At 35.4% G+C, this 15,631-nt stretch overlaps 1 protein-coding gene across 1 annotated transcript in view; it reads right to left on the bottom strand.

Annotated features, from left to right (window-relative positions):
- Nucleotides 1-250: 250 nt before the first annotated feature.
- Nucleotides 251-15,631, bottom strand: part of COL5A2 (collagen type V alpha 2 chain) — a 152,607-nt gene continuing 137,226 nt past the window's right edge. Inside the window, exons 45-54 of the mRNA XM_020900310.2 lie at nucleotides 15,297-15,350; nucleotides 13,315-13,422; nucleotides 12,764-12,817; nucleotides 11,904-12,011; nucleotides 11,472-11,525; nucleotides 10,128-10,235; nucleotides 7,906-8,197; nucleotides 4,902-5,089; nucleotides 2,639-2,878; nucleotides 251-1,943 (exon numbers count right to left, since the gene is read on the bottom strand). Coding sequence (XP_020755969.1) covers nucleotides 1,797-1,943; nucleotides 2,639-2,878; nucleotides 4,902-5,089; nucleotides 7,906-8,197; nucleotides 10,128-10,235; nucleotides 11,472-11,525; nucleotides 11,904-12,011; nucleotides 12,764-12,817; nucleotides 13,315-13,422; nucleotides 15,297-15,350 — 1,353 coding nt within the window. The 3' untranslated portion in view covers nucleotides 251-1,796. The remainder of the gene's footprint in view (nucleotides 1,944-2,638; nucleotides 2,879-4,901; nucleotides 5,090-7,905; nucleotides 8,198-10,127; nucleotides 10,236-11,471; nucleotides 11,526-11,903; nucleotides 12,012-12,763; nucleotides 12,818-13,314; nucleotides 13,423-15,296; nucleotides 15,351-15,631) is intronic.

Raw genomic sequence — 15,631 nt, 5'->3', positions numbered from 1 at the left:
TCTCTTGTTATCAATAGTAACTACCCTGAGATTTTTAAGGGCATAGATAGTGAAATTAGAGTCATGCTGCCTTTGTGAGTGATGTTGCAAACTGATTTTCATTATAAGCCAGTATCTACATGACGAAAGGCATTTGTTGTTTTATCTTTTAAACAAACGGCAAACAAAGAATACCACAGCACCTAGCTTTTCACTACTGAAAATGAAATGGATCTAGTAAGTTCAAAGGAATTCCACAAAACGAAAACCATTGACATGACAAAAGCGTGCATTTAATTCAATGCTTTGCAGAGATACATGACTAAAGTTGTGTGCATGGCTTGTCCTTTGGGATGGTCCCAGTTGTTTATTTTTAAAGAAAAAAATAAAAAATGGAGCCAACAGAGAATTAAAGGGAAAAAAATCCTTGAGACATAAGGGGACCTACATGTTCTAGTCTAAGAAACATGCAAGTATTACAGAACAGTATGATACAGCATGACAGGTGAATAGTGAACAGGCGCTGGAACAGTGCTCCTTCTTTCAGAAACGGGAAGTCTAACAGTTATGTTTTCACAAATGGTATCGATGAAACCATCTTTATTTTTAAAGAACTTTATAGAAGGAATTTTAGCACCATCATTAAAGGATAATAATAATAATACATTTTAGCCCTGCCTATCTCCAGTCTTGGAATAATCCCAGAAGCATAGCACCTTTTAGTACCTAAAATATAAACAAGAAGAGTAAGTCCATCCCAGCTTCTAGAGATGAGGTAGCTCATGCTAAAAAATGTTGGGTCATTTTTCCTAAGAGTTCAAAAACCAAATATTCTAATTCCAACTGCCACGTTTGATTAGAGTCAGCTCCACAACTCTGAGTTTCTAAAACTTTTTTCTTCATTATAGGCTTTAGGAATATGACATTATATATGTGGAAGACTCTCAACTAAGGGTCCTGAATATTTGTTTCTAAAGTTGTATGGGAATTATTTTGCATTCTGTGTCTTCTTAAACAAGAAAGTGCAAATATATTCAATGGTATACTCATTTAATTTCTATCTATATTGATAGATTGAGTCAATATAGGGAAAGGTAGCTTTAAATTTGAATGCAAATGAAGTCTAGATTTACCACATTTTACAAAAATTTAAGATTTTTTTTTTTTTGGTCAGAAATCCCATTGAATATATGCTACTTTAACATTCCATTTAAGACAATGAGAAACTGATATTTTTTCATGGTTCTCTTTAAAGAGTCTGTATGTTTGTTATACAATATCAAGACAAGCATTCCGTTTCAATCACAAGGATAAACATTTTGATTTCATTTTTAATTGATAATCTGTAAATGAGAGGTCACAAAAGGGCATTACTTTGTATTTTTCCAATTGCAGCCACGTGAAATAAAAGTGTTGTGATTTTATATACCCCACTCTTTAAGCTATCTGCCAGGAAGAAAGGTTTTCTCATAAATACTAAGCAACTTTGTCATTACACTGAAATGAAGAAAACGGAGATTTATTTATTCAATCAGTTTACTTTTTTTTAAAAGTTGGTCTTTGTCATTGGTCATCTTAAACCTAAACTGTTGTATTGAAAAATATTTTAAATCAATTAAAACTTGAGGATTGTAAGTAAAATAAATATTCTGAAGGATAAGGAGGCCAGGCACTTAAGACCATATATACAATGCTGATGCAGAATCAGCCATTACTTCAAGAGTCTCAGGATCAGCTTCAAACAGTCAAAGTCTTGTGAATGGTGGTGGTCACTGATGGTAGGGGTGGTGCTCATTGTCGATGTATCTCGGCTTGCTTTACACAAAACAAACTGGCCCAATTTCGATGCCAAATTCTTGGTCTGTACTGCCAACATCCACAGGGGCAAGATCTATGATGGGCAAGCGTGCCACATTCTGTGTTCTATATTCAAAGATGGTCTTGCCCACGTTTCCATTTCGTTTCTGGAATTAAATGGTGCAGTGGGTTAATAGCATACCCAAATTAGTACAAAAATGTTAGACAGCAATTTCCAAACCAATTTTTATAATGTAAAAGCAATGATTTTTAGAGCACTACTTAAAAGAGCACTGCCAGCATAAAGATACTGTCCTAGCTGGCAGGCATTTCTTTCATTCTTTAAATTGGGAAAAAGCCCTTTATTCTTTTGCAGCTTCCCAAATGGTCACTAACAACATAAATTATGAAAGCGTTTTTGGTTTTCATGATTGAAACCAAAATTCATCATTAAATATTTTCTTTATTTATATACAGATATTCAAGAGAAAAGACATATCAATCAGTGAAAAACCTAAGGTATCTCAGATGGATTATATATTTTAGAGTCCAGGAGTTTTAAGCATAGAATTGAGATTAAGTAACCTAAGTAATTTGCAGGAGAACTAACATGAGTTTGCAAAAGAGCTGCAAGGACCCAGTCCTTTATGTTTTTTCTTAAGCCTCTAGCATGTTTCATATACCAACACACATTCAGGTTTATCCTGAGGAACAACTAATTGCTGTCATGTTTATACACAGGGTAAATTTGCCCCCACCTCTAGTGCCATGACAGTATCCTTAACAAAGTAATTTTTTATTTTCTTCACCCAGATCAATATGGATCAAAAGTACTTACAGAACAAGACTCAAAAATACTCACAGAGCAAGAATCATGAAGAACTATGTATCTGAATCTAATGTTTCCCTCTGCTTTGATTTCTAAGTCATTTGACCCTTTGAGAACCACAGCTTTCTTCAAGTTCTTAGTTTGATCATCCATGTATCCTACACTGTTTTTACAGATGTAGGTGATGTTCTGGGAGGCTTCTTTCGATAAAAGGCGCAAGAAGGTCATCTGAGTAATAGCTGCATTGGGTGACTGGTGGTCTCCATAAACAAACTAGAAAAACAAAAGGAGCCTTTGTTATCATGTCTACCCCTCCTGAGTTCTTGTGATTGGACTAATAAAATTGACACAAGACAGATTAGACCGAGAAAAAGAAACAACTTTAATTTGGGACACAGAGGTCAGAGGTCTCACAGAAATGGGACCTAAGTAGGGGCCAAAGAAACAATAAATTTAAGAGGAATTGACAGGACAAAGAAACCTAGGTTTGGGTGCATAATTGGTAAGGAATTTAAAGTTTGGGCTTGGGTAGTAAATTAATAAGGAAGTAAGGATGTTTGTTTATACAGGCTTCTTGGTTCTAAATTCCCTATCTGTGGAGATAAGGTTGTCTTTCTACCCTCAGTACAGGGAGATTTCACATGGGAGATTTATTTCCTACTTTCAGGCAGACAGAGAGCAGGATCAAAGCGTTCCTCTTGCAGCAACCATTACTTTAATGCCTTTAACTGAAAAAGATCGGTGTGTGACTGAAGCAAGTTTTAGAGCAGCCTGCCCTGAGCCCCAATATACGTAATACTGAGGGGTTTCATAGTGCTGTTTGTGTGAGTATGTGTGTTGATTTCAGACAAATTAATTTTGAAGTGTATTGCTTCTATTCTTTCACATAACAAGATATTCTACCTATATATATATATATATATATATATATATATATATACCTTAAAATTTCTATGAATATTCACAAGTAAGAAACTTCATCCTTACTATCCCAAACAAATGGTGGTGAAACCAAATATAATTATAACTCACCAGAGAAAGTTTAAGTATTTTAAAATTTGCTTCTCTAGTTCTTAAAAAAAATATTGAATATTACTTTTAGAAGTTATATACTGAGGCATAGGCTTGGATATTCAATCATGTATCAAAAATAACTGATTGCTTTTATTGTCAGTCAAGATAAAAATTTGGACTTAACTATTAGTATAAAATCTTTTTTAACCCAACTGTTACATAATTATAGGAAATATGAATTACAAGTTTTCCATTAGCTAACAAAAACAAATAATCAAAAAATAATTTCCTATAAGATATTTCCTACTTAGCTTCTACTTTGAGCTCTACTTTCAAAACTCCTGTTTGAACTTTTTACATAATATGCTAACTAAATTATATTCCAATTAGGTAGGTAAATTTAAATTTTTTTTCCTGTTCTTTAAATAATGGTAGATCCTGCATGTACCCATAATGTCCTCATACCATGTTCATTATGAACATGAGTTCTGAGGAAAGGTCTGGAGCAGAGGTGAGAAGAAAACTGCAAAGTTAAGCTGCCACAAAGAGATGTGGAATAGAATACTCATCTTGCAATAGGAAGTGGCAAGGCTAGTAAAGAATCTAAATACTGGACCATGAAAGAAACAGAGGGGATTAGAGTAAAGAAAAAATATGAGGTAATATTATAATTATAAAACTGCCTTAGGTTTAAATAACTACTAAGTTTACAAAGGGATTCAATTATCAAAAGTATCATAATAAATATCTAATATTCATCCATAACTTACCAAATATTAGATACTATATACTTTATATACACACGCTTTATGTACACACAGAAGCCATGAGATAAATATTATCACTCTCACTTTAAAATGGCAGGACTGAAAACACAAAAAGCTTAAGTGACTTTCTAGGGTCCCAGAGGTAGTAACAGATCCACGTATGAGTAACCTAGGTTTCCTGATGCTAATATAATCCCTGTCTTCCAGCTACGGCAAAATCCCTTCAACTCCACTCCATTAGCAGTGTCACAGGCATTAAAGGAGCTAATACGAAAAACAAGTACTTTTTTACATTCCATCAATTGAAAAATTATCATTCAAAACTATATTAATTTAATTCAAAGCAATGCTTATGCAATGATGTAACTAATGAGAATCTATCACTTCCAATTATTAATAAACATAGTAAAATAAGCATGGTCACAAAAATAATTACAAAAGTCCTAAATAAATACTAAAATACAATAAATAAAGACAAATGATGAATACAACTTTAAGTAAGCATATTAAATTACCTGAGATCCTCGATTCATATCAAGACCATACCAAACAGGCTTATTATCAGGAGATTTGCTGGCCCACCAGGTTTTACGTGGTACACTGGATGGATTTGCTGAAATACATGTTTCTCCTGTTTCCATGTTGCAGTAAACTTTGATTGCATCTTCAGCAGATCCCTGGTTAGGGTCAATCCAGTACTCGCCTGCTTTCCAAAATAAAAATATTTGCTAAATAAAAGAATCTCAAACATGATTATGAGTCTCTAAAATAATTAGCAGAGGACCAACTCACTGATTAAGGACTAACATTCTTTTAAAGAGAATCCCAGTTAAGGAAATATCTGCAGCTAAGAAAAAAGTAACTGTTATGCATTCAGGTCCTTTCTCCTTTCTATTCTAAGGTGCCTGGCCAAATTAAGGTTCAAAACACAAATGCGAGGGAAATATCATCACACCCATTTTGTAGATTAGAAACTATACCAAAATGATAATCCACAGTGAGTAAGTGGCTTTGCCAAAATGGATGGGTTCTCATTAAATTTACAAAGTCAATATTTTAAAACAAATAATAATTGAATATTAAAAAAATAATGTCTTTTCAAAACTATTAAGTGAGTCAAACTGTGATCAGAATGCTACGAATTATCTCACTGGCCCTGTTTATTTATTTAGGCCACATCATGTGGCATGTGGAATCTTTAAGTTCCCCCACCAGGAATTGAATACATGTACCCCGCAACAGAAGCATGGAGTCTTAACCATTGGACTGCCAGTCCCTCCATGGTCCTAAAATTGATCTCTGTTCAATATTATGTAGCATCCTATCCTAAATGGGAAAATAATTTGAAAAATAATAGATATATGTATATGTAAAACTGAATCACTCTGCTGTCACCAGAAACTAACACAACACTCTTAGTCATCTATGCTCCAATATGAAATAGTTCAAAAAATTGATCTTATCATGTAGAAGAGATCCTTGAAGTAGGCTACCCCAAGTTAGTGCTTGGTGCTAGAGATATAATTTAATAAATATGCAAACAAATACATTTTTGTGCATATATCTTTACGTATGTATCTGTGTCTATATGTATATTCTGTAAATATATATAAAATATATGTTTAAAGATTATATTACATGTATATTTATATAAGCATATGTAAGTACATATAATTTATATAATAGCATATGTAATATATGCATAATAAATATAAATATATGTTTGTATGTATAAATATGGTGGTGGGATGTATAGACTTGGTAATCAAATGGCCTGTTCTGCAAAGATAACAATTTTAGCTATCCCTGTCAGCATCATTTCAAAGTTATCTGAAACTCTTAAGCATTTCATAGCTTATTCCCATGGCCCTCTTATGGATCTTTCTTTTCCAGGTCTTATTAGATTAATCAAAATGATAGAATTTTGCAAACTTTAGGCATAGTGTTTGCAACTAGGGGAAAAGACTATTTAATTTCAAAATATTTTATAAAATAACCATAAAACAATTCCACAGCAGAGATTATTGAAGTATGATCTGTAGAACATTAAACTACATGAAAAGAATTCCATATTCTAATAAATCTGGGAAATAATGCATACTCTATTCTTCTCTCTCTGTTGTTGGAGTATAATTGCTTTACATGTTGTGTTAGTTTCTGCTGTACAATAAAGTGAATCAGCTATATGCATGAATAAATCCCCTTTCTCTTGGACCTCCCTTCCACCTCCCCTCCATGCCACCCACCTAGGTCATCACAGAGCACCAAGCTGAGCTCCCTTTATAGTAAGACCCCACTAGCTATCTATTTCATGCACAGTAGTGTATTTGCTGTTTTTTTAGTCGCTAAATTGTGTCCGACTCTTTTGTGACCCCATGGACTGTAGCCATGGACTGCAGCTGAGCACTAAAAAATTGATGCTTTTGAACTGCGGTGTTGGAGAAGACGCTTGAGAGCCCCTTGGACTGCAAGGAGATCCAGCCAGTCCATCCTAAAGGAGATCAGTCCTGAATAGTCATTGGAAGGACTGATGCTGAAGCCGAAACTCCAATACTTTGACCACCTGATAAGAACTGACTCATTTGAAAAGACTCTGATGCTGGGAAAGATTGAGGGCGGGAGGAGAAGGGAACGACAGAGGATGAGATGGTTGGATGGCATCACTGACTTGATGGTCATGAGTTTGAGTGAACTCCGGGAGTTGGTGATGGACAGGGAGGCCTGGCGTGCTGCAGTCCATGGGCTCGCAAAGCGTTGTACACAAATGAACGACTGAACTGATCTGAACTGGACTGTTGCCTGTCAGGCTCCTCTGTCCATGGAATTTCCCAGGCAAGAATACTGGAGTATGTTGCTATTTCCTTCTCCAGGGGATCTCCCCAACCCAGGGATTGAACTTGTGTCTCCTGCATTGTAGACAAATTCTTTACCATTGAGCCAACAGGGCAGCCCAGTAGTGTATTTAGTCTCCCAATTCATCCCACCCTCCTCTTCCCCAACTGTGTCCACACATCCTTTCTGTATGTCTGCATCTCTATTCCCGCCCTGGAACTAGGTTCATCTGTACTAGTTTTCTAAATTCCATAGTATGAAGTTATCTTTAAAAACTAAAAACAGAACTTTATTCTACTCTTGAGGATCCAACTATATGTTAGCATATTAAATCACTGAGAATTATCATGGAAACTAAATATATTTAACTTTGCTCAAGCAAGTATGTTTGACATTTACAGCATCACAAAATTACCCATATTTTAAGATTTTTGGATGGAAATGGAAATACCACCATGAAATCGGATCATTAATAGGACATGTCCTCTATTACAGTACATATCTCACCCCATATTTTTTCATATCAGTAACAGTTCCCATCAGCAAATCTCAAACTCTGTGACTGGCCACCGTTTAATCTCTCATGTCTATCACTAAATAGAGAGTAAATAAAATATTTTGGCATGCATTGGAGAATTACACATCAGAAACAATGAGCTTTGCTCAAATGGCCAGCTGTCTACTCACCGCTCTGCTTTGCAGAATGGCAAAGCTTTAAGTCATCACAGGTCCGGGCAGGGTGCTTTCTGGAGCCATCAGGACTGCGCATGGTTTCAATCTGACTACTGAGTGACTTCAGGGTCGCATGTACCCCGGGGTCGGTTTTGTTTTTGTCATCAGGAGCCGCCTGATCTTCAGTAAACTCCGGAAGTGGGTCTGGCATGCTCTCATCATAGTGCCCCATGATATCCCCAAGAGCAGCTGTAAGGTGGCCAGGGGGTCCCGGAGGGCCGGGGGGACCAGGCTCACCAGGAGGACCCTAATTTTTAAAAAATTGGAAATATACTTAATACAGTTTTTAGTTCTTGCTTTTCCATTGGACACAAAGGCACTAATGGGACTTGGGGCAAAGAGGTTACAGTGCTAAACCTCAATTTGACATTACTGAGAGATCTGTGGCTTGAGCCCTTTTTTAACTAGATGGTTCTGGTCTGCTAACTTATAACATTCCAAGGATGAGAAAGGATGCATAACTATTTCTCAGCAAGATGTCTGCAAGTTGGCATCTGAGGTTGTTATCTTTATTTAAAGATTAAAACACAAAATATGTGCTTTGATGTTTATGCATGAAGATGCAATACATTTTATGTTAGTTGTATATAGATTTGTACACTCATTTTCAAACTATTTTGGCAAGACACAACTAAAATGTTTTAAAAGGATGTATAAACAAAGGCTGACCAAGGAGATGCAGAGAAGTTTGTGGATGCTACTTCCATAAGACTTCCCATCAGTACCAAGGGAATACATGAAGAAACACCCACAGGAGAATTTCCCCCATATCTAAATAAGGGGAAACCACAGGAAATCTTTTTATGTGCATTAATTAGTGGGTAGATCAAAATTATCTCTCCTAAACAAAACTGGAGGAAGTTATCCTCGCCTAAAGAGCTCTTTTAATAATTATTATTATTTTGCCAAATAAGAACTACTGGAGCAAAAGGGAGATGAGCACACCGAATATCAAAGACTAGAAAAACAGATCCCCTCTATTAATTTCCTTCTGCATTTTCCTGAGGAAGAACTCAGCATCTTGAGAAAATTATCCACAACCTGAAAAGATGTGTGGGCCACTTCTCTCCTGGGGAGCACAGACCTGGCAGGCAGAAGGCTGGAGTTCTGTTACTGGCTCTGCCACTCGTTAAATGGGTCTGGACAAGTTGTATCAAGTTCTAGTGCAAACATTTCCTCACCATCAAGCAACCATTAAATCCATTTTTTTTCTTTAAGGTCATCTCATGATTCCATACATTCCTTTATGTTAAACTCAGGGGAAGAGATTTTTTTTTCTGCTATCAAGGACCACTAAAATGCAAGATAAAGTCAATCAAGAGCCACATAAGTAAGAGGTATTCCGATTCTGCAGCCATTTTCCATGAACAATTAGAGAAATTAACAGAAAAGATTCCTCTTGACCATAGGAAATGTAAGGCTCTTCTTTCTATGTAATAATAAATATTTGGTTGAATGGTATTATCATTAGGACAGAGACAGAATAAGAAAAGGAAAATAAAGCAAAAGAGGAAGAAACACCAGGGAGGGATGCATAACCTCACATTACACATGCACACACACACGCACACATACACACACGCATGCACGCGCGCACGCACACACACACACATGTGTGCATGGCAGACAGAGCAGGCTGTTTCCCAAAGTTTGGTTTCTGAGAAGCCTAACTAAAGTCTAACTAAAGCAATTTAAAGCTTTACAAGTCAATACCCAAGACAATACTACTGAAATATTCTATTGAAAGTTTTAATTTGAATCTTTTCTGAATTTCATTTTCAGTAAATAACACTTTAATTTCCTAGGCTTCACTTTCCAACATAGTCATGAATGAATACATTCATCAAATCTCCCATTGAGTCTATTGCCACTTAAAGCAAAGCCACAGTTTCATAACTCTAACGATAATACAATCAACTAACTATTTGCTCTCATTACTCCATTCTTCTCACTGAAGACAAGGCCTAGGTAGCTTAGACTCTAATTTTATGTATTCTGAATAATCTGTGTTAAAATGTTTGAATTAGCTATTATTCGGACAAGCTGATGTGATTTTCAGGCTTGTTTTCAGAGTTTCTGAAGTCTTCTGTCCTTCATGCTGCACAGATCATCCTTAGACAGAATCCAAGCTGTGGGAATCAATAGCACTACTCACATACAAATCTCTGTGATTTTACCTCAGGGCCTGCTTCTCCAACGCTGCCCCGCACACCAGGAGGCCCAATGGGCCCAAGGGGCCCAGGGCTTCCTTCTTTGCCTGAAGGACCAACTGGACCTGGGGGGCCCTGCAAGAAACAAAGACTGTATTTTAGATCCTAGGAGGAAAACTTCTTCAAGGCCTTTCTTTGATCAAAGAACTATTTCTTTTTGGAGTTGTCACACTGATTTCTCATATTTGTTTTCCTAATGACTAATAAATGGACTTCTAGCACTTTCTAATATTTACTGCTTCACCACACATGAATTCTCCACCATCCATGCAGGGGAAAAGACCAGTGTCAGTTAAAACATTAATGGGCTAGTCATCTACTTTTAATGGACTAGTATTCTACTTTTTAGGGCTTCCCCTGTGGCTCAGCTGATAAAGAATCTGCCTGAAATGTGCGGGAGACCTGGGTTCGATCTCTGGGTTGGGAAGATCCCCTGGAGAAGGGAAAGACTACCCACCCCAATATTCTGTCCTGGAGAATTCCATGGACTGTATAGTCCATGGGGTCGTAAAGAGTTGGACACGACTCAGCAACCTGCACTTTCACTTTCTTTCATCTACTTTTATTGGCAGAAGCTGTTTCATCACATTTCACATATTGTAAACTTAATTAGAAATTCAATTAAGTAGGAGTAAGAAAATCACAGAAGTTGCTGTGTTTGACATAAATTAAATCTGTGTCCTTGTACTCCAGAATTGTATCACATCTCAGTAATTTTGATACTGTTCTCAATTTTATGTGTGACTTGTTTATACTGTATTTAGATATAGCAGAAATTCTTTCTAATGATTTTCCTAAGTAATTGTCTTGTGGCATTAATGACCTATTAGACAGCATTAATGCTAAATGTAGAATTTCTATAACCTTCAAATATTTGTTTCATTTTATGATTTTCTTCCTTATTAGCTTTATGCCGACTTCTTCTGAGGAACTATAGCAATTGCTTAAATGAAAACAGTATATCCAGCTTCAAAATCTGTCTCCACTTCATGGTAAATCCTATAGTATCATCTGAAAGAGTACAATTAAATGGAAATTTCAATAAACACAGAGCAAGAAAATGAACAAGCAGATGAGTATACCTACCCTAGGGAAGAGATTTTGAAGGGGCCTATGAAATAATATGTTTCAGGCTATGTCTACTTAAATGTAAATGCTGAATGGTTTATCTTTTATGTTTGCTGCCAACTTCAGAGAACCTAAGACAACTCCAGCTTCAATACCATGAACATGATACTCAAGCACTAACAACATGTCCTCAGGTGCATTAATATTTACACCTGCAACTTATTGCTGAATTTTGTTACTTACTCTTGGGCCAAATGGTCCAGGGATTCCAGCACTGCCTTGTTCACCATTTGGACCCTAAGCAGAAAAAAAAAAGCCAAAATATTTATATCCTATATTTAACCACTCTAGTTTTAAAAAATGTCCTGTCATTGACTTTAGCAGCATATACTTCATTCATCAATCTCTATATCTACATGAGTTGACTAATACTAAAGACAACTGTAGGAGTAATACTGCATATAACCTTTTGGTTTATTTCTTTCTCACAAAATTACAGAAAACATATGAAAAATTATATTGGGTACTTAGGTAATGACTTAATCATCAAGATATTCTTTAAAGTGAAAATAAGATGCAAAAAGTCCATCCATTTTATAGACAAATAAATGTTCATGTCAAGATACCTTTGCATTTTCACATGGAGAGCAAGTAATACTTAAAAGAATAACTTACAGGAGGTCCAGGAAGACCCTGAAGACCAGTAAAGCCTCTGTGACCCTTCTGACCTCGATCCCCTCTGTCTCCATGATCACCTTTGTCACCACGAGGTCCTTGGGGTCCCTAGAAATAAGGTCAGAGCATGAGCATTGCCTGTTGAAACTACAATTTACAATTTTACTTTGTACAATTGCATTTGCTACAATTTTGAGCATTGTATTTTATATGAACTAATATATTTACTTAGCTAAATGGTTTTACTAGGAATTTTTTATCTATTTTTATCTAGAATTTTACCTTTTTTTCTCAAGGAATGAAAGTGATCACTAAAAGCATAGGATATATAATAATGTTTCCTAAAGATTCAATTTTTAAAATGTTTAACCTACATTTGGACTAAAATGAGCTATTTTAAGTTTAATCTAGCCTGAGATATTTTCCAAAGTTTGGAAAGTTTGAATTCTCCTTCACATATTTAGATTATATCATTATGTAACAATCTAGCTAAAAATAAAATATACTTGAATAGTACTTTTCAAGTTTACAGAGAGCTTTCAAACCCATTTGCCTACATAATTTTTAGAAAATCTTAGAGAATGGCACTCTTACCCTTGCTATTGTGGGAGAAAATTGTGACTAAAAGTTTTAATTGATTATTGAAATAATTCATAGTAAAATTCAGAAGAGTTATACTAACACTATAAAAACAAATATAAACTCCTGGGTGCTATTTTAAATTAATGTTTTATCTAAGGCTTGAAGAATTTGGTAATTTTCATTTGTGAATCTTAAAAATTATGCTTTTTCTTTGGGAGTATATTTTATGTAAGAAGTCATATATTTAAAAAAATAAATAAATAAAGCCAAGAACTTACAAGTAAGCCACGTTTCCCAGCTCGACCGGGTGGTCCTATAGGACCTCGAGAACCCTAGAAGAAATTTTCATAAAATTAATACAAGAAAAAATATGGATATATTATAGAGATTTAGAATTCAAGAATATGTCTGTAGTTGAATACTTCTATATGTGTAGGTGTATCTAAGTGTATACTCTTATGGCTAATTAAATAAAACCAGGCTAATTTCCCTAGGTATAAGAATGTGCTCACTATAACCCCAATCACATCTCTATAGTCAATTTTATTAATGGACTTCTCTGAATGAAGATCACCTTAGTTAATTACATAAGACATTACCTGCTTAAATTTAACATGATCCATACTTACTACATTTCCTATAAATCACAACATTTTTAGATAATGAAAGCCAAAGCATCAAGATTTTTGAAGACCTATTAGAAATCAAATTTTTAAGACTAGAAAAAATAATTCCAAGCACACATGTCATTGCATGCATGCATATATACATACTCATAATACAGTGTGTTGATGTTTAAAACTGTCAGTGTGAAACTGATTCTCCTTACCGGATCTCCTCTTTGTCCTGCATCTCCTGGAGCACCAACAGGACCGGGAGTTCCAGGGGCACCCTGAGAGCCTGGCAGACCTGCAGGCCCAGGGTCTCCACGATCACCCTGACAAGGAAACCATAATATTACCTTTTTAATATTTATTATAAAACAGCAAAATTCTATATGCTTATGTTATTCATGAAAGGAAAAAAATACACCTTTTAAAACATTGTATTAATTAATTTATTTATATGTTACTTAAATGTTCTACTTATATTTACATATTAATAAATCAAACTGAAAAGGGTAAGATATTTTCCTCCAATATCATCTGTCTCCTCACTCTCATCCTATTATTCCCATAGTCAAGATTGCTGGGTATGGAAGTTGTCACTTCCAGAATTCAGCATGTGACTTAGACCCACTGGGGTATCTGTACTGTTAGTATAGCATAAACAAAAATTTTCCAGCATGTGAAAACAGGGAAAATTCTAAGGAAACCACTTTCCAGGTTTATAACTTCATATGAGTTCTTTCAGAAAACTGATTTGAAGCATCTTTTCCTACTTCCTCTTTATTAATCACCCTTCTCCCATTTTATGAAATAAAAGCATATATCATATGACCTGCAACCTTAATATGGCACAATGCTCCAAGGAATAAACGCCCCTGGGCATCAAACTCAAGGACTTTTCCAGAATGCACAGTTCACTTGAGAATAAAACAAAGACATATTTGGAAAGAAAAGCTGCTCTTTATTTTGCCCAGTCTTACTTGGCTCCAAATCTTACTCATCTCTTTAAGAAGTCAGAGGTGAGGTTATAGTTATGTGGATGTGTATTAATATAATTATTTGACTTGAAGAATGGAGCCAGATCTTTTTTTCTAACAGAAGTTAAGTCTTATTTGACTGAATAGTTTGGCAACCAGGATAAACTTTGGCAAATAGGTTAGAGAATGGACATGTAATAAAATACACTGAATATGTTGAATTGGCAACTCCAAGACTTTAAAAAATATATATATAATGAAAGGTTATATACATTTAGAATTTACCAGAACTATTTGCTTTGTAACTGTTAGACAGTTAGAACAGGAAAAAGGAGTCCAAGATAGCAATTAGAGACAGTGGCGACTAGCAGAAACATCCAGAGGGCAAAAAAAGGAAAGACAAAGCCCATGAAAAAGGGAAACCACTTCAGGCTGGAGTGAAGACCTCCAGCAAGAAAACATGCCCAAGTATGCCCCCTTCCCTGATTGGCTTTGAACATATACTATATTTGCATTTCCTTCCCTGATTGGTCTTAGGTACAAGCCTTATTTTGCATGGGATGGAACCAGTCAGGCTCCAGGGACTCCTTAGGACAGGGAACAAAGGACAAAAAAGGGAACCCTAAAATGCAGCAGGACCACTCCAGGACTGCTCTGCTCTGAGAGTGTACTATTTGCCTCTTGAGCTGTCTTAGGCTGTTGTTTCACTTCTTTGCTACAAGGAGACAAAAAGTGAGGGAAAAGAACTGACCCAACATAACTATCAAAACTTATGATTAAAATAAATGATGGTAACTTAAAATATGCACAGGGGTTCAGAGATTTTCAAAATTATATTGGGGGTACATCAGCAAAACCTCTGAAGACTACTACACTGGACAATATATACCAACCCTGGGAAAAACTTAGATCCCAAGAGAATTTGCATTCCCTTGGCTGTAAAGCCAAGGGACTTTGCCCCAGGATTCCTCAAAATTCTTTCTTTCCCTTTCTTTGAGTGCCTATGAGATACTTTGAACATGATATTTAAAACATAAGTCCTCACTGGTATAAATATTCATCACATTTAAAGCATTTAAAAATGAAGGTTCAGAAAATTTGTTCAAGATTACATAGCTAATTACTTAAAGAATAAAGATGAGAAGAATAGTTTTTTACTCTTTAGTATTACAGAGATTTCAAATGCACATTATTTCAGATTTTTGGATCAGTGAAATTGCCCTTACACGTTCTCCAACAGCACCATCCCGTCCTGGAGTACCATCATTACCAGCTGGACCCTATAAAGAATCATATTTGAAAAATGAATTAACTGAATAATAAAAAAAAATCACATTTCAATTGGCAGAAAAATTACAGCATATATTCCACCTCTATTCCACATTACAAATTAGCATTTATGGAAACTTCAGTAGAAGAAAGTTTCTGCCATCTTTCTATTATTCTGATTTGCTTGTAAAATTATTAACACATTCTTATACTTTTGGTGCCAATTTTAAATAGTTTTACTTAAGACACTATTTTCCACTTACATTACAGTGCTTATAAAGTGCAATGTTAT

This window comes from Odocoileus virginianus, chromosome 13 (genome assembly GCF_023699985.2).
Source record: "Odocoileus virginianus isolate 20LAN1187 ecotype Illinois chromosome 13, Ovbor_1.2, whole genome shotgun sequence".
Taxonomy (NCBI): domain Eukaryota; kingdom Metazoa; phylum Chordata; class Mammalia; order Artiodactyla; family Cervidae; genus Odocoileus; species Odocoileus virginianus.
Note: the sequence above shows the minus strand (reverse complement) of the source record. Positions and strands in the feature narration are given on the sequence as shown.